The following is a 21264-nucleotide window of genomic DNA, read 5'->3' on the forward strand; positions in this document are numbered from 1 at the left end:
GACAGCCTTGCATTTCATGCTGAACTACTTTTTGTTACTTATTTTATGTGTCCATTTCGTTTGTTTGCTGCTTATTTCCTAGCTGTTGGATTTCTTATCTTCCTGCTCGTTGCTTGCTTATTAATTTTAGCTTGGACATTTACAGACCTGTTTCCTTTTTTTGTGTTTTTATTTGTTCAATCTTGTGTAACACTTGTTATATTACTTGCCGTTTGAATTAGCTAATATTGTTCATAAATTACAATTAAATTGGCCATTACTGGGCATAATTGCATTCGCACACCGCGCATCGCGCGGTGATCCTCCTCCTAGTTCTTCTTCAAAGCCTTGAAAACTAAAATTCCAAGGACGTGCCAGAATTTGAAGCAGTACGTGAATTTGGCCGACTAAAGAAATCAACAATACATAAACAGAAGATTAAGGGGTTACATCATCCAACATTTTGACTTATTATACTATATATTTGTAGTTGGTTGGGTAGGTTTGAAATTGAATGCCTTGCATCCTCTATGTCACTAGCTCTAATCTTTCAATTATCTGCAGTATGTATGTCCTGTCTCTTAATCTGTAAGAAATTTGCTTATTAGCCTTGTGCTAACTACGTAGATTGTAGCAGCTAACTGACCTTCTTGACTCTCAGAAAGACTGAAAAATAACGATACATACTTTTTGTTTTCAAGCAACAAGGATAGATTAGGTTAGACGTGCAAGTGTGAACTCCAATTTCAAAGGATCCATTGTTTTTTTTTTTCTGTCGGCAACGATACATATTCTTAAATTTTTTTCGCTGTAGGTGAAGTTTGACCCTCACCTCAACGATACATATTCTTAAAATTTTTTCGCTGTAGGTGAAGTTTGACCCTCACCTACAGCTCAAGAAGAAATTTAAGTCCCTCTCTAGTGGCCACTGAGCCATTGGCCCAGTGATTTTCAAAGGGTCCATTGATTGAATCAGTTTTTATGTATCTGGTTTTCCATCACCCTTCTGCCACACAATCATACAGACGCAATCATTTTTCATGTCTTTCCTATTACTCATAATTTCCTTGATTTTTTGTTTTTTTTTGGGTGTGAACACAAAATTTGGTCCAAACAATTTATCGTCCGATAACTACGTCAACTGAACCTAGCTAGCTGGATTGGACCACTGCGTCGTGGTTTAAGACAAACAACCATAGCAAGCCGGTCAAATTGGCACCAAGTTGGATGCTACCTCAGATTTTCAATTTTCACGAAACAAATATTCCAAAAGGGATAAAAGAAAAACGGTGATCTAATTAGCCAAAATGGAAATTGACGCCGAAAATAAGACGAAAAATGAGAAGGTAACATAAACAAATAGATGGGGCATAGGAATGGCCACGGATCGGGTACCTTTAAAAATCTCTCTTACCTAACTCTAATTCACGTATTTAAATCCGGCATCCAATCCTACCGGATAACCTTGTGGGTTTAGCTCTCATTACCAATTCCTCTCATTTCGAATTCAGATTACCTCTGAATAATTCAAAATTAGAGAGTCACCTTTTTGTCAAACTAAAATCAATACACATCTTGTTAAATCAACAAGCTATATATATTGAATTCTAAACTTGGGTAGAGCTATAAAAAAACTTTCAATGTTTTATAAAAAATAAATCTAACAGTCTTCCAAAAGAAGATCCAAGCAACCATCTCATATTTTTCAACAAAGAGTCGTACAAAAAGCATGACAAATAACCGTCTACAAAACAAACATTTGTACCAATTGAATGCAGACTAAGGCCCTGTTACAACATTTAATGGATTCAGATATTAACATATTCAGGCCGTTTGGTAACGAAAAATTGAACATCTGAATTTTCTAAGCAAAACCTATTCCCAAAATTAAGTGATAAACTATTCACTTATAACCGAATATGATATGCGTTCAAATGTATTAGATTTAATACTTAACAATTCAATAACTTAATGGATTCAGATTTCAAATTTTAGATTTCAATCAAAGGCATCCTAAGAGAATAAGCAGGTTTTTTAGAGGTATTAATTCATCAATCATCTTGCCAAAACCTAACAGATTACCTATCATCATCTAATTGAATTAACTATCAGGTCAATTACCGATGGGCATCGAACTTTATCCTACCCCTGCCATTCTTAGACGGGCAGTATTAGGACATTCTTAATTATAATTCAATTAAGGTGGATATCTAGTTAAACAATGTCTTCTTTTTTTTTTTTTTTTTTTTTTTTTGAGTTAGAAGCAAATAGCAAGAAGGATAGCTCATAGATAGGGAGAGAGATTCTGATCAAGTACACATGGTATCGAATTTTACCCTACCACTGTCATCCCTTCACAGGCAGCATAAGGACATCCGTAATTATAATCCAATTAAGGGGGTATTTAGTTAAAAAAAAAATGTCATTTCCGTATATTAGAAGCAAATCGCGAGAGAGAGAGAGAGAGAGAGAGAACAGGCAGCGTTTGACAAAATCTGAGAAGAGTCTGAGCCAACCACAACATCACTGAAGAAAAAGTTAAGAAAGCGAAGTACTGGAAAGCAAACGTACCAAGAGGGCATTGAGAAATTAGTATTTGCTTAATTGCGTTCACACCTGGTGGAATTCATGGTAAAACTCCAAATATTTTAAAGCTTATCCGCTTATATATATATACGTACGAGAAGAAGAGGAGCACTAGACACCAGAGACACCAGGTAGATTCATCCCAAGTCACGCCCTCACCACGCAGAGCGACTACCCTCCTTCCTTCTTCCACGTTTCTTCTTCTTGACTTCTTCACTGCCATTTGACTCTACGATCATTCAAATTTACAACTTCATTACTATCAAGGTTGGCTCAGTCGCCAAACAAAACCAAGATCTTCAGCGTTCCACCTATATTATAAAGCTAAAGACCACCCTCTTTTACGTAAAGCTTCAATTTTTCTCCATCTGTGGTACTGTGAGGATTCAACATTTTCTCAATTTGTGATTAATAGCCCAAAACTCTGCCCTGAAAGTTCCCTACTAATTCCATCTTGCACCAGCTTTTCAGGTGAAATGGAGAATGAAGGAGCTAAAGACGTGAAACAATGCAACAAGCTGGAGAAACAACAACGGGTTGCTCATCCCCCTAAGAGGGGCCAGATCAAGGCCAAAATAGTCGGGGACTTGGCCGAGGCCGTCAGCAACATGTCCAAGGGATTGCGTTTATTTCACTCCCGAGATAGCCAGGGTGATCATGACAAGACCTCTGCTTCAGCCACAGCTAGCTCATCACCACCAAATTTCACTGATTCAGCGCGTTGAATTTCTCATCGTGCCGGGATTTTATTGTTATTGACGAGGCGCTTATATATGACTTCTGGTCACTAGCTAACCCACAGATTTCTGGATTGTTGCGATGTGTTTTTGTTAGGAAGGATCATTCTCCCTTGATGATCCGTTAATCTTGTTTTCGAGCTGATTAATATAGGGTAACATAATTTTTTATAGGAGCAAATTATCTAGATAGCCACTGAATTTTTTGAATAGTTGAGTTTTAGCCATTCAACTATTAATAGAGTGTATAAATTTTGGGTCATTCCGTCTGATTTCTGGCAGATCTAAGCACGATTTTATGAGATATTAGATCTTTCAGAGTTAACAATGGAATTAGATGGAATGATCCAAAATTTATATATTTAATAATTTAATAAAAAAATTCTATTAAAAATTGAATGGTTAGAACTCAACCTTTTAAAAAGTTCAGTGGCTATCTGTATAATTTGCTCTATGTCATGGCCATCTATGTAGTGTCTTTTTTTTAAAGGTATAAAGTTGGTGCCATTGGTTGATTATGATTCTTCTTGATTTCTCAGTGCAGATTTGGTCACTTCCTTTTTATTTCATTACAATTTTTTAGATTTTTTTTTTTGGGGTCCTAATTATAAGTACCCTGTAAGCAGCTAATGTTCATGGGCATGTTTTGTCCGTGATAATAATAATCAGAGCTGAAACTATCCAAAATTTAAAGATATTAATATTGCATGGTCACTACTCATAAATGTATTAGTGATTCTAAGTTCTCGTTGGACCGCTTGCTTTCAACTGATAACTAGTTTTGAGTATGGTCAAACCTTATTCCTACAGTCATCACAATGATGAATGATCAAATCAAATTCGGCCCAAATTCTTGACAGAAGATAAATAACAAGTACTGAAGAGCAAAACGTAAACGGGCTTCAATTTCACTTAGTTATCTTTCCTTTTCATTTGAGAGTTTTGAGACTCTTGATCCGAGTTTAAAGACATTGCAAAACTTCAATCCAGTTTTTGTGCCCCAGTTGATAGTGGAAAGTTCACTTTGGACTGAAGTCGAAAGTTGCGCAAAGCTTTTTCTTTTCTTTTTTTTTTCTTATTTTTTGGTGGTCTAAACCCACTTTTTTTTTATTGAATTTTTTTTTTTTTACGCAAGTCGGAGGTTTCGAACCTGATATCTCTCGTTTACACTCCCTCCTCTCGTAACACCGACACACTCCTCTCCCAAGATCTAGAACTGCTTTATGTAAATGTTGTTGATCATAAGACCGATATTTACCAAATTTTAGAATTAAACTGTAACTCATTTCCAGAGTTATTATTATCTAAGACTCAAGAATCAGCATGATAAGTAGTTGCTTTAGAAATTGAGACAATGGCAACGTACTAGTTATGATCCATGTTTAATTTTCAACTCTTATCATCATATGTTAAGCAAAATGTCCCATTTTAATATCAACTTTTTGAGTCTCAAAAAAAGAAGAAGAAGAAGAAAATCCTACAACGCCAGATGAAGTATCTCACATCAAGAAGAGAGGAAGGAAAAGAATGAAATATAACCCTCGGTCTATTGGATTATTAATAATTTTAAATTAATCATTTTGAATTCGTAATTTCAGTAATAAAATATTGGCAGAATTTCTTTACAGACCCAAAAGAAAAGGCTTTCTTGGCCCATGAGGACTTGGCTCGAACTGCATGCATGTGCTTTTTGATCGGAGGCCCATTTAAGTTGATCACATAAAAATACAGTTAGAAGAAATTAGAGAGTTAACCAATCAAATCCCAGAAATGAGGTTCAGATTTCAACCGCCAGTTCAACTGTCGTCGTCAGGACACCATCTCCTTCCACTTCCAACTCCTCCGCCATTTTTGTCTTCATCACCATCTCTCTCCACCTGCTCAATCTCCCATCACCACCGGTTAATGTTCTCCACATTTTTACTGCTTGGTACTACTACTCCTATGACTCTGGAGAAAACAGCTGTGAATTTGTTGTCGTTTTGGAATTGTCACAGCAGCAGCAGGTGCACAAGTTCATTTGGAATAGCGTTTGATATAGATGGAGTCATCCTCCGCGGCCAAAACCCCATTGGAAATTCTCCCGCCGCTCTTAAAAGATTGTGTCATGATTATTCCGGTAAAACTAAATTGCCTTCTACTTTCTTACTTCTTCCCCGTCTTTTTTGAATTAGTTTTCTTGAATTTTGTTTCAATTCTGCTTTTGGAACTATTAGCTTTATACATTTTGCTTACAGTCCAAAGTGCCATCGAATATTACGGAATTTTGACAATTTGAGCCTGGAAAGAGATCCCATTTTTTTATTTATGTGGAAAAATATATCTTCTCATTTGCGGTGGCCTTTTCTGTCCTTTATCATCATTCATCTCCCCAGAATGCATATCAACTTTCTTCTTACACTGCTTAAAAACAATCAAATCATACAAAATTTGGATTTTTTTTTTTTGAAAAATTCTGTGTCACATCAGTCATGATGAAGACTAGTACCTGTTTTGCTTCCCACCGTTTTTATGTTAATGCTTTAATGATGTAATGAAGCTGATAACTGCTTCTATTTCAGGGAACTTGAAGATCCCCTTTCTGTTTCTCACAAATGGTGAGTATTTTGGGATTCTTTTTCTTTTTCTTTTTTTTTTTAACCTGAGCATTCAGCTGTTTTAGATAAGTGTGGATGTAAGATGATAGGAACAAATTTGAAGCGATTCTTCAAGTTAAAAGCTCTCCACAAAGAGGAACCATAAGATGAAATATCTGACTTCAATGCAATAATGTCAAAGTAGTTCTGAGTACTCATGATTGATGTGCATAATGAATTTTCCTGTAATAACACAGTCTTTTACATGGTGCTGCATAAGTGTCAATTGGGTAAATGATCCATTTATTTGGCTTTGTAGGAGGTGGCACCCCAGAGTCTAGAAGAGCCATTGAGATGAGTCAACTCCTAGGCGTCAAAATTTTACCATCTCAAGTAATCTTTGAACAATTTTCCGCTGTCACCATGGATTAGATGTTTATTTTTCTATTCATTTTGAACATGTGACATTACATTTGCATGATGTTGTGAATTGGAAGTCATTATAGCGTCAAAGGGGGGCAAGCTCCCTGTTCAGTTTTGTACCTTGCGGATTTACAATGTATAGATGAATAATTTACTTTTTCATTTTAAATTGATTAAGCTTATATGAAATGGTAATATTAATTGCTCTTCTGCTCCTTTCTGGCATGTTCATATATCTATGCATTTTTTTCTGGTTTTCTTGGTGAAATCCACTTTTTTCGCCATGGAAAAGCTTTCTATATTGACATTCGATACAGGTTGTACAGGGGCATTCATCTTTTAGAAGCTTGCTGAACAGGTAGATATGTAATTCATTGAGCTTCACTTCGTTTAACTTTCCCGTACATTCCCTTCATTTGTATCTCGCATTCTCCTATTTATCCAGGTTTGAAAATGATTTCATTGTTGCAACTGGAAAAGGGGAACCTGAACTGGTGATGTCTGAGTATGGTTTCAGGAAAGTTGTAGCATCATATTTCAACATGATGCTTTCGTATTTTAGTATCCAATGCAGTCTGGATTTTTTTATATCTGCTCAATTAAATTGGTCTATAATTTGAAAATATGTCCAGAAATGTTATCTCACTGGACGACTATGCATCATACTTTGATAATATTGATCCTGTAGCTCAGTACAAAAGCTGGAAAGTTAGGCAGGAATCAAATATGCTACCATTTTCAATGAAGTCAATTCAAGATGTTTCCCTCGACAGAGTAAAGGCTGCATTTATTGTTAGTGATCCTGTTGACTGGGGGAGAGATATTCAGGTGTATGATCAATTTTCTTTCTAGATATGGATTGCATGTGTACCTTTTGCCCCTCGGCTACTTATAACTGTAATTGTGTGAGCAGATTATATTTTAACTTGATTTCTATTGCAGTGAGTTCACAGATATGACTGCATTATCATGTTAAATTTTCTGCTAGAACCTACACTAGTAACTATCATGTAGTGAATAATTTTGAGTCTGTACCAAGCAATGAATCATGACTGGAAGTGTAAATATGGTCGTAATAACCAGTGCCAGTGACGCTTAAGCTGTGGAATTTAATGCCTCCAGAATGGTTTTTCTTCAATATGCTTGCAAAGGATAGCTTGGCCACACTAGAGTAGTAATGGCCCCAGCTTCAATCCATTGCAAGGATTACAAGTTTATCTTTGCTATTAGCTGCTTAAATCACCTAATGATCTTATGTGGTGATGAAGATGGAAAAGGAAGAAAAAAGAGATGACAGAAGTTCTAATCTAGTTAGGAAGGGAACATCAAGGCAAGAAACAAAGCATGGATACTTCAGACACCAAAAATTTTTCTTGTAATTTCTTTCCAGTGACAAGTCATAAGCCTTGCTTTCGCTTTGTCTTTTTCCTGTCGAATACTTCATTGCTCACTTATGCCAACGGATACGTTAAAATATAGACAAAATAAGATGTGATGCAACTATAGCTAAACACGGCTAGTTTTGAGATACACGAGTCTTTGTTCTTTACCTTTACATTGGTTATTCTTTCTTCAATCTTTTCCTGTAATCGCTGTTTTCCTTGTTTGATGTTTCTCATAAGTAGCAAAAATTTGGGTCGTTAGTCCTTGTGGGTCTACTAATTGATGCATTAGGTTCTATGTGACATTTTATCCTCTAGAGGTCTTCTTGGAGGGGAGGAAGAACATCAGCCACCGCTATTTTTTGCTGCTGATGATCTTCAGTATCAGGTAACTGATTTCCTTCATGTGATGTTTGCTTTTAGTTATGTTCGAAAAGTTACTCCTGTCGCTGTAGATAGTCTTTCCTTTCACTAAGGAGATACTGATAATGCATTAATCTAGGACAGGCTGCATTTCCTTCCGAGCGTCTTGGCATAGGTGCATTCAGAATTGCCCTTGAGAGTGTCTTCAACAGGTGAGCGTAGAGAACCTGCTGTCAAGAAGTAGTAGTTTTTAAGTACCTGTCCAGAGAACCTGAAGACATTCTCACCAATGCAATTTGGGTCAGAATTTCTCTCTTTTTTTTCATTATATGATATGAAAACTCATTAAGTACATGTTCCGTGCAGAATTCACGACAAGCCGCTGGAGTGTACAGTTTTTGGGAAGCCAAATCCATTTGTTTTTAGGAATGCTGAAGCTATTTTAAGGCATATTTGGGCATTCTCATGTCATGGTAATGCCATTAGGCCGGAAGATGAAGACTCGTCGTCACATTCTTTTAAGACCCTCTATATGATTGGTGACAATCCTTTAGTAGACATCAAGGGGGCATTACAGGTTTGTTTCTGTAACAGTACTCTCTAATCTCAGCTATGCAAAAATTGATGTTTGAAACCAAGTGACATTGGTCTCTCTTCTCAGTTCTTTTCTTTACCCTTTGAATTCTCAGGCAGGACATCCTTGGTTTTCAATTTTGACTAGAACAGGTGTTTTTAGGCAAACGGAAAACCATCCTGAATATCCAGCTGACGTGGTAAGTCTGATGATGATACATTCAATAGATTTCAGTTGTGGTGCTTGATGAGCTAAATCGTTTTGCTGGCTTTTGGAACAGACTGTTACGGGACACTTGACACGAAAATTAACATCTACTATCGTTATTTTGATATGATGAACTGCAATGTGCAAAAACTCTTGTTTTGGTACACTAGTCAATAAGGATAAAGATTGAGTGCCTGAATTATACAACCTCAATTATGAGGATAGAGTTTGAGCGCCCGAATTATGCAGTTCATTATGCGTTTGCATTGGCCATTTTTTGAAAAACAAGATTTTCATATACAATGCTCTAGTAATATTGGTCATTTTTTGAAAAACAAGAGATTTTCATGTACAATGCTACAGTAATACACAAACAAAAACAACCTTAAAAACAGCCTAAAAAATAATCTCATCTACAGTAAAACTTTTTCACCCACGTTGCTACACAGTAAAATATTTCAAAAACACCCTCAAAAATATCTAATCCTGAACGGAGACGAAACTGTGATTCTTACTGACATATCCACATAATTCCACATTCAGCTTTACCTGATTGATTCAGCTTAATGGCCCCAGAGATCTTCCAATAAACCCTGAATATTCATCTGAAGTTCAGCTTACCTTTTGCTGTTTATCCTTTTTGGTTTCTTTGACATTACATTAAGAATACATCCACCATGACATGAACCAAATTGGTGAACTGTTTCGTTCAAAAGATAAGCAAATACTTCAACTGTGACCCAGTCAATCTCCTGTGCAGTTGCCGACTATGTGTGAATTTTGATTGGCTACACAGGTGGTTGATACAGTGGCAGAGGCGGTTGATTTCATTTTGGAAAGAGAGAGTGCTTCTTAATTAGTTGGAAGCCAAAGTTTGATGCTTTGCCCAATCCATCTTCTTCAGCACGTTCTTTACTTTCCAGTTCAGTGCAGCAGACTTTGCATTCACGATTATCAATTCAGACCACAAACTATTCTCCACTCAGTCCCTGTGGAATACTTGCAATTGAATTTCGATACCATAAGCAGTTGTCGTACACTTCTGCTCACAGTTCAGCAGCTCATGGAAACTAAGCTGTGCTGCGCGCCAGCATTTTGATCCGATAACTTTTTTCTGTTTTTACTGTTTTCTGTCATACGTATCTATGGTCTCTCCAGGATGCGAAAATAATCTGTGCAAGTCAATTTTTGCAGTCAATAACGACACTTGTAGTTGTTGTAGGACGTTTTCAGCAAAGGCAAACCAATAAAATTTAAGAAAGAAAGTTGTTTTTTTTATCTCTCAAGTTAAATAGCTTCAGAAATATGCAAGATATAATTGCAGGAACAAAAAGAATTTAAAATTATAATCCTTTGTAAAAGTTATTCAATTTTAAATTACCTTAATTCCAACCAGATAGAACCTAAATTTTTGTTTGATTCGATAAAAAAATATATATATGACTTTATTATGTGTAATACTACAACTTTTTGATGTAGGCTTTCTTCCAATATATATATATATATATATACACACACACACATATGCTTTACTATCATACCATGATAAAGCTACTTAAAGCATATTCCCCAGTCTTAGATGTAACTATTATTTAGGAGAAAATAATAATGGGAGTGTTTGGATACAAAACTTTTCCAAAATAATATTTCGCTTATATCATAAACACATTTTCCAACCCATCTTTTTATATTCCCAACCATCTTTTTATCTCACATACATCACATCACAAAAAGTGCTACAGTAATTATTCCAAATAATATTTCAAATAATACCCTATCCAAATAATAATAGTACTTTTCGTGCCTTCTTTTGCATTAGATGAAGTTTAAGAAGCATTTGAGATGTTTTTGAGAAGCGCTAATATCATTTCCCAAATTGACTTGAAGAGGATTGGATCAATTTCAGGAAACAAGTTTTGAAAAGTTAAGGAAATTGTGCTAAAGTTAATTCATATAAAAGTTTGGGGTAAATGGAGAAAAATGATAAGAATTGATTCGTTAAACGCAGCCGTTTCAGGCCGCTTCCCCCAGCCAAAAGAAAGGATAAGGTGAACAATCTCAGACTCAGACCCGAAACATTACTGAACCGTTTCAGCAACAAAAAGGCCACAAATCCTCTGGAAATGGAGGCCAATCTCCTCACCTTACCTTCTTCCAGACCCCCAACACCCACCCTCCCATCCAATTCCCACAATGTTTCTCTAAAATACCACTTCAGAAACCCCTTCCTCACCACGCACCACCACCACCACCACTGCCGCCGCCCAAAGTTCGCACCTTTAACAATCCGCTCAGCCATCAGCAGAACCAAGAAAGAAGAAACTGTTGAATCAGTCAAACGACAGCTTCAAGGTTGCTATCTCATCGCTGGCATTGGCTATAAAGGCTTTACCGTGAAACAATTTCAAGAACTTAGAAGGCAACTCCCAGAATCCTCGAAACTTCTCGTTGCTAAAAACACTCTTGTTTATAAAGCCATTGAAGGGACTCAGTGGGAAGCACTGAAGCCATGCATGAAGGGAATGAATGCTTGGTTATTTGTCCATAGTGAAGAAATCCCAGCTGCAATAAAGCCTTACAGGGAGTTTCAGAGGGAGCAAAAGTTGGAAGGGAATGATTTTACTGGGGCTGTTTTTGAAGGGAAGTTGTATGGGCCTGAGGAGTTTAAGGCCTTGGAATCTTTACCATCAAGAGCTGAAATTTATGCTAAGATTCTGGGATCGCTCAAGGGTCCTGCATCTGCTGTTGTTGGAACTTTGCAGGCCCCTGCTAGGAATTTGGTTATGACGCTACAGGCTTATGTGAAGAAGTTGGAGGAGGAGGGTGGTAGTTGAGGAGAATAGTTGGTTGCTCTTCTTGTTTTGCTATTGGCTGTAATGCCTGCCCTGTAAGTTTTGTTAATTAGACTTCATTTCTTCATCAAATTCAAGTGGGAAAGCTTGTAGTTTATATCTCTTCTGACACAACTTGATGAAGATTTTTATAGGCTGATTATCCTGAATTTGTTTCTTTGGTTTTTGACTAGAGTGATACTCTTCAATCAGGTTCAACTAGAGTGTCATTTTTGGGAGAAACTTTTGTTCCAGATGAGTAGTTTCAACTGTTGTGACAATGTCGTTGATGATTCTGAATGAGATGCAACCTTAGTGAGGTTTGGATGTGTCGACTAGGTATGTAGGTGGGTGATCATATATTTCTGTTGTAAAATTGACTCATTACTAATTGATTAATCTCCAAATAATGATGCTGTGGGACAAGAATATCGTGCGGTAAAAAGATGGGGTGTTGTTATTTAATGATTTAATGATTGCTTTGGTCCTTTAATCTGAGTCAGACATAGCTATGCGTTATGTGATACTAATGAATTGCATCGTCGGAATTGTTTTTGAGATTCGCATCTTAGTAGAGTTGTTAATTTGATGTAAGTTTTATAAATTATGAAGGGCTGCATTTGATTGAAGGTTTCTTGGCATACAGATACTTTAGAGCCTTCAGGGGGATCAATTAGGTTTCTAACTGACAACCAGACTCCCTTCAAGCTGATTCTCTTAATTTGTATGGGTTCCAGCAACATTTGAGGATATCAAACCATTAGCCCATTTTCATATGATTTCAATGCATGAGAGTTTCTGTATTACATGAAGAGTCCCTAATTATGCAGCAAGTACTAGGAACCGCAGAAAAATTATGATCAGGTTATAACCAATTCCAGATTCTGTGACTGAGAGAGAGTTGCCAAAGCTAGTGATAGGCAATTTGGATATGCCTACTACAACCTGACTTAATACTTGAGCCACCTCATCCCTCACTTCCTGTCTTGCTTTCTGCTCCATCATGGGCAACCCTCCTTCCCCCCAAAATTACACAAATTTTCTGATCAAACATCTTTGAGACATGGTATTCTGAGACATGATTAATTGTTACTTTCTTGAGTCATTCTTACTATTGACTTGCCATTGATGTAGAGGAAATGTTGTTTGTGATGCTGGCGATGTGCCTTGACCGCCGCGCACTCTGCTGAATTTCATTTTTAGCTTAGAAGCATCTTCCAAGATGAACAGAAGCTTCTTGTATCAATCAACTCAGTATCCAGTTTTTTCTTAATCAGGAAACTTGAAGCTCAGGTTCATTTGGGGATTGGTATGTTTCATCTCCATTGCGGAGATGGTGTATGGGAACCACAAGAAATTGAGAGTGGGTACTGGTATTTTATTCTCAGACAAGTACATTTTCTCAAAGGATTCTAGTAGCATAACAAACTCTGTAACTTTCGCTTGGTACTCTTTGAGTATTTGCGAAAGTGTCTAAACAATCACCCCGAAGTGTCTAAAAATGAGGGGGTGGTAATACCTAATACAATACAGGAATTATCTGGGATCTCATAATTTAGTATCAACCCCAGAACATGTACCAAACACGGGCAGTTGGACTCGTACCTCCAACTTTCTTGAAGAAAATTGATACCTGTAATCACTTTCATATTTTAGTCTAATCTTTTACTGATTCTAAGTGAGCGAGCAATATGTCAGTTACATATTAATGTAATTGCTTGTGATATATTGCAAACGCTATATAATTTGTTTATATTATCTGAAACCTGAATCAAGAGATACCGAATAAAGTCTGAATATAGTTGGTGCATGCACTCACAACTTAAAATTGAAAAGTTGCAAGTCCTACCAACATGTTACATCATACAGCAAAAGTCACAACTTCCCCTCTTTTCTGTGTACCTGAAAGTCATGTCAATAGCATTCCTAAAACCTCTTCAGAAGAGATATGGCGCCTTACAAGCACAAAATACAACCAATGCCACATTGCATTTTTTAACTTCTTCAGGCACTGAACAGAAGATCGTCCTTTTAGATGCCTGTCCTTCTTATAGCTACGTGCTTGAAAAATGCCCCATATAAGAAGCCTCGAGGGACGGCATTGAATAACCTCTTTAACTCATGAAGTAATCCACCTACATTCTGATGGCTATCATTCTATACCCTCAGATTCTCTGTGTGGTCGTCTACTTTCTTTTTGCGTGCTATAGGTATTGGAGGAGGAGGAGGAGAGAACCTCAATTCCCTTTAACTGGCCGGTTATTGGCATGATGCCAGACCTGTTCCTAAATGTGCACCGCGCACAGGATTATATAACCGAGATTTTGCAAGAAAGTGGAGGCACATTTGAGTTTAAAGGTCCTTGGTTCGCAAATATGGATATGCTGGTCACCAGCGATCCTGCTAACGTCAACCACATATTGAGTAAAAGCTTCTCAAACTTTCAAAAGGGTCCTGAGTTTGAAAAGATGTTTGACATTCTAGGAAAGGGGATCTTCAATGCTGAATGCGAATCTTGGGAAAGCCCAAGGAAAACGATCATGCCACTAATTAATCACCAGGGATTCCAGAAGTTTGTGGGAATAACTAGCTGGAACAAGTTGGAGAAAGGGCTGATCCCTGTCCTGGAGCTTGCGGCCAAGTCAGGTATGGAGGTGGACTTGCAACAACTATTTGCCAAGTTTACCTTTGACACCACTTGCCTATTAGTATTGGGTCATGATCCTGCTTCACCCGGTATTGACTTGCCAGAAAGTCCATTAGGAAATGCCTTTGCTGATGCCGAGGAAGCAGTCTTTTACAGACATGTGGTACCCAGAACTTGCTGGAAGATTCAGAGGTGGCTTCAAATTGGTGCGGAAAAGAAGTTAACTAAAGCTCGGGAGAACCTTCATCAATTTTTAGCTACCAACATCTCATCTAAGTCGGAAAACTTGGAAGGCATAAACCAAACTGCGATTTCGCAAGATGGAGGAGGCCTTGACTTGTTAGCAAGGTATATGAAAGCAGTCGGTGTCCTCAAAGAAGAGAATAGAACATCTGATATAGTGTCTCAAAAAATTTGGAGAGACGCTTTACTCAATTTAATCTTTGCGGGTAAAGATATCAAAGGTGCAGGTCTCACTTGGTTCTTTTGGCTCCTTGCTTCAAATCCTATTGAAGAAAGTATGGTTCGAAAAGAGATACTGAGTAACTTACAGGTAAAAGAAGGAAGGTGGCAGTTTTCCAACCTAGAAGAGATGAAGAAACAGGTTTATCTGCGCGGCGCATTATGTGAATCACTTCGCCTGTTCCCTCCGGTTGCAACGCAGCACAAAGCTCCTGTCAACCCTGATATTCTTCCAAGTGGTCACAGCATAAATCCTAATACCAAGACGCTGTTGCCTTTCCATGCGATGGGCAGGATGGAAACAATCTGGGGCAAAGTCTGCTGGGAATTCAAACCACAGAGATGGATTTCAGAGCAAGTAGGTATTGCACATGAACCATCTTTCAAGTTTACAGCATTCAATGCAGGACCTAGGAGTTGCAAGGGCAAGGAAATTTGTTTCATCCAAATGAAAATTGTTGCAGTAGCCCTTCTCTGTCGTTTCCACTTTCATATCTTAGAAGGTCATCAAACTGTTCCAGATAATTCTGTGATACTTCATATGAGACATGGACTGAAATTGAAGGTTTCCACAACAAGCATTTGATAGCCCATATAGAATTGGCATATTTACTGTTTCTGGGCAAAAGAGACGATGTTCCTAGAACTAATGCTATAGTGCCTTGTATGTTTCTCTTTTAGTGTTATACTTCTATGAAAAACCACATCACTGCAAGAGGAACAGGACCCTGCTATATCCAGAACCAGAAACAAATATCAAATACATGAGAAAGAGATAGAGTTAGTAGAACATGCTATTCTTTAGCTAAAGAAAATTATGGAAATTGATGATTAAGACATTAAATGAAGAAGAGTTGAGGTCTCAGTTACCAAAACAATCTAACTTCATATAATTATGTTAACAATCTAAGTCAGCTCCTTCGTACAAACCAGCCCTTACTCATTAAATGGGTTAAAGAAGTAAAAGGATGATAGAAGTCCCCAAGTAAAGCTTCCGAGCTTCTGCATGACTGTTTTAAGTTCACAACTTTGCAGCTAAAGGCCTCCAAAAAGGTCTTGGTTTATGAATATGGGAATTATCAAAGGAACAAACTTACCAATAAAACCTGTACAAAAATCCAGTAGTTAGAAAGAAATCTAGATCAACAAAAGCACCTAGAAGGATGATTTAGCTTTTAAACATTTAAGGCACCAGCACGTAAGATACCAGACATCAAAAGTTACATCAGAAATTAGATTAGTGCATATTGTTCGAACATATATGCTATTTTACACGTATTTTCTCAGGATGGTCTCAACCACTCCCTGAGCTATTGGATGGTAGCAATCTCGAGCTTCTGAGAACACCCTCTTCGCAAAAATTTTCTCTTCATCCTTTCCAGCACCTTGAACAAGAGCAGTATAAAGTGGGCGAAGGTACTTCATCCTCCCAACTTCTTTTAGAGTTTTCTCCACCTCACCAAAATAGTCTCTGCACTTCGATGCAATCGCCAGCTGAAGAAAAGCAACCTTGACCTCATAGTCTTTTGATTCTGAAAGCCTATAGCGAGCATCCAAAGCTAAAGCCTGTGCAACAACCGCAAATTGAAAGACAAAACCAACTTTACAATCTTAATTCTTCATCACAAAATGCTGTTATCTCTCACCTGAAACTATCAATTAAGCATATCCTTTTAACTCATAAAGCCAAGGCTTTGGTGTTATGTATCTTAATAAGAAGGGCAGAAACAAAGTATTGGGAAGTACCAAATAGCATAAAGGAACCAAACTGTAGCCAAAGAAATAGATAAATGCTTATTTAGAGTCAATTGGACACTTTCTCAAGTTGAACAGATACACTAACGCCACAAAGAGGCCTATTCTTCACAAGAGCAATAACTTCATCCTCTTAACCGCTTGTATCAAGCTCTCCTAAAAGCTACCGCATCTTTGAATGGTAGCAGTGAAAAACTAGAGCTAATTGAGAGAAAACTCTACTTGTAGTTCATCTCTTTCCAGATGTACAAATGTAAGATTCAAGATCTTTTTTAGGCCAGAATTAAGCCGTAAGTCATCTCAAACCTGTCAACATCTAATTTCTTTCAAGGCTAGAAAAGTTGAGAACCAATTTGAACATATTAAATTAGTTGATAAATCAAAACTATAGAAAGATCTGTTGAGCTTGGAGGTCAATCAAAGGATTGTCATTTATCAACAACAGTAAGAAACAAATTTTTCTAACGTCTGAGAAAATGTAGCAACCAATTTAAATCTGCTTCTGCTTATCCAAGCCCAAAAGCAATTAACAAAGTCAATAATTTCAACAGACTCCAAACTCAGAAACACATGGTGGAATTGAAGGGTCAAATGATACCAACCAGTTCTTTTATACATTCCATACAACACAAGGCTAGCATACACAAAAAGTTGAAAGATACAAAACATTAAGATATCTCCATGAGGATCAAATGATACCTACCAGTTTTTTAATACATTCCATACAACAAAAGGCTAGTATAAACAAAAAGCTAAAGGATACAAAACATTAAGATATCCCCATGAGACCAACAAAGCAATTGAAAAGTATTAAGGCTCATCCTGTATGCTATTTATTAACTACCAGGAATGATTTCCAAGTAAATGAAACATAGATAAGTAAAAGAAAAGATACAAAGACAGGTCTAGGAAACAACAATAAAAAATAATTACCACAGATTTTCTATTCCAAAAGAACTTACTTGTGAAGCTTCAACATATTTAGGCAGGTTCTCAAGGTAAAGCTCCCACTCTTGTCCATGCCAATCGGCAACTTCATCCTCCCTCGGCATCCTGCCTAGTTTAAACTCATTAGCCAGTGACACAATCTTTGTATAGATACTGGAAACTGGCTCCATGGCATCAGGTGGGATGCCAATACCTTCTGTCCATAGTTTTAAATCAATCTGATTCTCAATTCCAGGCACGTTAGCTTTTAAGAAATTGAGAAACGTGTCTGTATCAATAGATTGGAACTTGAAGGTTGCAATGTACTTTTTGATGAATTCATCAAATGCAGGTCTTCCAATCTGAATTTGGGAAAACAAAACTCTATTAAACTGCTAATAACTTCAGATGAAGTCCCTCTTATTAATTAAAGTAAATAGATTGGCAGTGGTAATATTTTCCACGTGAAGAAAGAAATTAGACTGATAAAAAGAAACATCCGTTAGTCAACAATTAACAGCCTTGAAGGCATAGGGAAAAACTGGCATATACACCTGTCTCTCAATACGCCACAAAAACTGGAAACCTTTCTCATATGGAATCTCAGAATATATTTCATCTGGATCCACACCTTCTTGGTTCGTTTTCAGCTTTGTAAACTCCATGTTATCCTTGAATCTCTCAACTGCATCGACAAGCCCCTTCCAACCAATTCCAATATTCAGTGCAGCTCTGTCTTCCCCCTGCACAGCTTCCACTATTCGCCGCTCCGCGTAAGTGGTAAAACCCTATAAACGTGTAAATTTTGTGATGAATTAAATCTATGCAAAATTCAAGCAAGCACAAGAAATCCTTTGCCTGTCCATTTCTTTCATATAGAAGCATCCAACATGACAAGGACAATCATTGTTCTACTCCTAACTACAAAAAGAAAATCCATATACAATACAGATACACATTAATGCACATAAAAGTGACTTTCTCAACTACAGAATTGTGTAGTTCCAGGGGAAAACCTTCAAGAAGCAGCTTAAAAAATAGATAGGATCCTTTAATAACTTACTCCATGAGAGTTCAATACCATCACTTATAGTGCATCTTTTCAAGGCATTAAAAGGTGAGAGCTATTTTATTTTGGTTTAAGTCATTCTAGTACTCCTACTAAAGATGTCCACTACCCTCCTGTACCATTTCTACTACATTAACAATTCTTCCACCTATCTACACAGCCATCAGAAATGAATTACAACCAACTCCAGTTGGAGGAGGTACACGACCTAAAGAGGGCACCAACCTAATCTTTCATAGTCAGATAACTCAAGAAAGAACATCAATTTAGCAAAGACTTGCAAAAGAAATACAGAAAACATTCGTGGTGATTTTGTTCCTGTTGATATGTAATATTACCGTCATAAGTCTCATGTAAAAAACAAAGTATTAATCAATTTAACTGCAAATTCCTCATTCAACAGTTAATTTAAGACCATCCACAAGGATGCCACCAATTCCTTGTAATCACAGGCTTTGTGGAAATTCAATAGGAAACTGTGACAAACCACACTTTCATAGCCCTAACAAAAAACAACACTGATAAGAGCAGTTTAAGGTTGTAAACCATTTGCTGAAATCAAAAATAGAACACGATAATCTAGATTATGTCTGTTAACTTATCCATGGAATTACTACCATTTCAGGAAATATCTCTGCTGACTCACATCACAACATAAGCAAGGCCTCAATCAATTGTTCCTTAGTCTATATTCTAAAGATTAGATACCTCATTCAACCAGAAATGTTCATTGGTCTTGTTAGTAATCAAGTTTCCCGTCCAGCTATGAGCAAGTTCATGAGCCACCACCTGCGCCCCAGTGGCATCACCCTTGATGACAGTGGGTGTCAAGAACACCATCCGCGGATTCTCCATCCCACCATAAGGAAAACTCGGGGGCAGCACCAACAAATCGAACCTCTCCCAGTCATAAGGCCCAAAAAGTTTCTCCCCAACCCTGATCATATCCTCTGTCCCAGCAAACTCCCTAGCAGCAGCATCCAACACTGCTGGAGCCGCCTCCGAATACACCCTCGAGCGTGGTCCCACATCCCTGAACCCCAACTCTCCAACAGCAAAAGCAAACAAATAAGGCGGTATAGGCTGCTCCATCAAAAAATCGTCCACAACCCTATCATCCCCACACCAGAGAGAATCATCACAAGCTCCCCTAGCCTCACCAGACCCGACAACAGGGGCCCGCCTATCAACATGTCTGGCGGACATAACAGCGAACAGTTGGCGAGGGATATTCAACTTAGCATCATAACGAATGCGGGCAGCAGGGGTATCCTGGCAAGGGAAAATAGACCTAGCATGGATGGACTGGCACTGGGTATAAACAAAAGGAAATGCTTTATTAAATGTTTGCGGGGGCGAAAGCCACTGAAGGGCTGAGCTAGAAGCTGAGGTTTTGGAGATGATGATGACTTGGGAGTGATTGGAGAGGGTGATGATGAGGGACTGGCCGAAAACAGGATGAGGGATTGGTGGGGTGAGGGTAAAGGGGAGTGGGGTGAGGGTGGTGGGATCAAGAACTGAGGTTATGGAGAGGGAGCGGGTGTCAAGCGTGAAAGGGCCAGAGTGGGTGGTAGGGAGGGAGATGAGGGTGGAGGCGAGGATGGTGGATGATGGGAAGTCAAAGTAGAGAGAAAGGGAGATGTGGGTTGTGAGGGGGTGAGTCGAGTCTGTGAAGGAGTGAGGATCAACGGCTGCCATGGGAGAAGAAGGGGGAATTGAGAAGAATTTATCGACTGAGACTGAGGGCTCTGCGGAGGCTGTTGGGGGTGGCGGGCCGGCAGTTTTGTCGGTGGAAATGTTGCGGAGAATCTGACAGAGGAATAATGGGAGTGAGGTTGTCCTGTTGCTGCGTCTGCTCTGCTGGCGTTGGAGTGGAGCACTGAATAGGGTTTTAAATTTGGAGGGAGAGGGGAAGAGGTGAATAAAGGTCAACAGCATAGATTTTCAGCATCGGGCTGTACGATGTTGGTGACTTTCCTTCGTGGGGCTGTACTTGTCTTTGTGTTGGTGGCCCTGGCAGTGGCCGGCAGCAACAAGGACAACAAAAACCTAAACAAATGAAGAATAATGCCAAATCGAACCCTTGAGGAAAAGATTTAATCCTATTAGAAAATAATGAGGTCCAAAAGATTTATTCTTGACATCTAACCGTTTGTTCATTGCTTTCTTGATCATTGGATCACCGTTTGATTGTCATAATGGAAAAAAGTTAAGGATTGGAGTTGAAATTGTGAATTATTTCCAATGTAAAACATGTATGCACTAAAAGATCAATGGTCCCAAAAAAAAATTGCACAAAGTGTAGATTGTGGACACTATATTTTGATGGGAGAGGCGATAAATTCATATCCTTTTTTTAAGGCTTGTTTTTTTAGTTGATTATTTTAACTGATTATATGTTTTAATTTTAATTTTTTAACAATAAAAAAGTTAAAATTTATAATTGCACAAAGAGTAACTTTTGCAAAGTCATTATAAACTGATTTTGGTTGATTACAGATTATTCTCTATAATCACTTTTCATAATTAGATTTTACAAAATCTAAAGTAAACGAAAATATGGCCATAACTTTCAATGCTAATGTCCAATTCACCAATCCATGAAAGGTGTTTGTTAATTTAAGATGGATGAAAGAGCATGCATTTATTCTTGCTTTTTGATGATTCCAAGTGTAGCATTTGTATTAATGTATTCCATTTGATAGCTATAGTAAGTACAGTTTTAAAATCTAAGATATGGCCAAAG

General features: G+C 37.8%; 4 protein-coding genes across 12 annotated transcripts; 3 read left to right on the forward strand and 1 right to left on the reverse strand.

Annotated features, from left to right (window-relative positions):
- The first annotated feature begins 5064 nt into the window (after positions 1–5064).
- LOC113707855 (mitochondrial hydrolase YKR070W-like) lies at positions 5065–9934 on the forward strand. 5 transcript variants are annotated; one of them, XM_072065316.1, is made up of 12 exons: positions 5065–5203; positions 5300–5421; positions 5864–5899; positions 6198–6271; positions 6619–6659; positions 6747–6815; positions 6931–7129; positions 7976–8071; positions 8191–8258; positions 8413–8623; positions 8736–8819; positions 9624–9934. In XM_072065316.1, the coding sequence occupies exons 1-12, from the start codon at positions 5073–5075 to the stop codon at positions 9681–9683; spliced, it is 1191 nt and encodes a 396-aa protein (XP_071921417.1). In that variant the 5' UTR covers positions 5065–5072; the 3' UTR covers positions 9684–9934. The 5 variants fall into 5 exon arrangements, with proteins under 5 accessions (XP_071921417.1, XP_071921418.1, XP_071921416.1 ...); XM_072065317.1 differs by having other exon boundaries at positions 5303–5421; XM_072065315.1 differs by having other exon boundaries at positions 5065–5421; positions 9588–9934.
- Positions 9935–10889: 955 nt separating this feature from the next.
- On the forward strand, positions 10890–15447 carry LOC113708613 (large ribosomal subunit protein uL10c-like). Of its 3 annotated transcripts, none has more exons than XM_027231134.2 (2): positions 10890–11714; positions 12936–15447. In XM_027231134.2, the coding sequence occupies exon 1, from the start codon at positions 10951–10953 to the stop codon at positions 11659–11661; it is 711 nt and encodes a 236-aa protein (XP_027086935.1). In that variant the 5' UTR covers positions 10890–10950; the 3' UTR covers positions 11662–11714; positions 12936–15447. The 3 variants fall into 3 exon arrangements, with proteins under 3 accessions (XP_027086935.1, XP_027086934.1, XP_071921301.1); XM_027231133.2 differs by lacking the exon at positions 12936–15447 and adding an exon at positions 11853–11977; XM_072065200.1 differs by lacking the exon at positions 12936–15447 and adding an exon at positions 11872–11977.
- Positions 12992–15353, forward strand: LOC113709039 (alkane hydroxylase MAH1). Its single transcript, XM_027231789.1, has 2 exons — positions 12992–13090; positions 13869–15353. The coding sequence occupies exons 1-2, from the start codon at positions 12992–12994 to the stop codon at positions 15351–15353; spliced, it is 1584 nt and encodes a 527-aa protein (XP_027087590.1).
- Positions 15448–15843: 396 nt separating the features above from the next.
- On the reverse strand, positions 15844–20559 carry LOC113708612 (leucine aminopeptidase-like). 3 transcript variants are annotated; one of them, XM_027231132.2, is made up of 4 exons: positions 19227–20558; positions 18004–18237; positions 17485–17811; positions 15844–16333 (listed from the first exon to the last, which is right to left on the reverse strand). In XM_027231132.2, exons 1-4 carry the CDS (start codon positions 20454–20456, stop codon positions 16037–16039), a joined length of 2088 nt encoding a protein of 695 aa, XP_027086933.1. In that variant the 5' UTR covers positions 20457–20558; the 3' UTR covers positions 15844–16036. The 3 variants fall into 3 exon arrangements, with proteins under 3 accessions (XP_027086933.1, XP_071921300.1, XP_071921299.1); XM_072065199.1 differs by having other exon boundaries at positions 16213–16413; positions 19227–20559; XM_072065198.1 differs by having other exon boundaries at positions 16213–16419; positions 19227–20559.
- Between the last annotated feature and the right edge of the window lie 705 nt (positions 20560–21264).

This window comes from Coffea arabica, chromosome 9c (genome assembly GCF_036785885.1).
Source record: "Coffea arabica cultivar ET-39 chromosome 9c, Coffea Arabica ET-39 HiFi, whole genome shotgun sequence".
In the NCBI taxonomy this organism is placed as follows: Eukaryota; Viridiplantae; Streptophyta; class Magnoliopsida; order Gentianales; family Rubiaceae; genus Coffea; species Coffea arabica.

What these genes read in the sequence shown, in the direction of transcription:
- LOC113709039 (XM_027231789.1), top strand. Translation starts at nt 12,992, where the DNA reads ATGGTGTATGGGAACCACAAGAAATTGAGAGTGGGTACTGGTATTTTA. An exon ending in CTAGTAGCATAACAAACTCT is followed by an intron (nt 13,091 to 13,868) that starts GTAACTTTCGCT and finishes TGCGTGCTATAG; the next exon opens with GTATTGGAGGAGGAGGAGGA.
- LOC113708612 (XM_027231132.2), bottom strand. Translation starts at nt 20,456, where the DNA reads ATGCTGTTGACCTTTATTCACCTCTTCCCCTCTCCCTCCAAATTTAAA. An exon ending in AACATTTCTGGTTGAATGAG is followed by an intron (nt 18,238 to 19,226) that starts GTATCTAATCTT and finishes ACACGTTTATAG; the next exon opens with GGTTTTACCACTTACGCGGA. An exon ending in AATATGTTGAAGCTTCACAA is followed by an intron (nt 16,334 to 17,484) that starts GTAAGTTCTTTT and finishes GTTGTTGCACAG; the next exon opens with GCTTTAGCTTTGGATGCTCG.
- LOC113707855 (XM_072065313.1), top strand. Translation starts at nt 5,073, where the DNA reads ATGAGGTTCAGATTTCAACCGCCAGTTCAACTGTCGTCGTCAGGACAC. An exon ending in ATTGTGTCATGATTATTCCG is followed by an intron (nt 5,422 to 5,863) that starts GTAAAACTAAAT and finishes CTTCTATTTCAG; the next exon opens with GGAACTTGAAGATCCCCTTT. An exon ending in TTTAGAAGCTTGCTGAACAG is followed by an intron (nt 6,660 to 6,746) that starts GTAGATATGTAA and finishes CTATTTATCCAG; the next exon opens with GTTTGAAAATGATTTCATTG.
- LOC113708613 (XM_027231134.2), top strand. Translation starts at nt 10,951, where the DNA reads ATGGAGGCCAATCTCCTCACCTTACCTTCTTCCAGACCCCCAACACCC.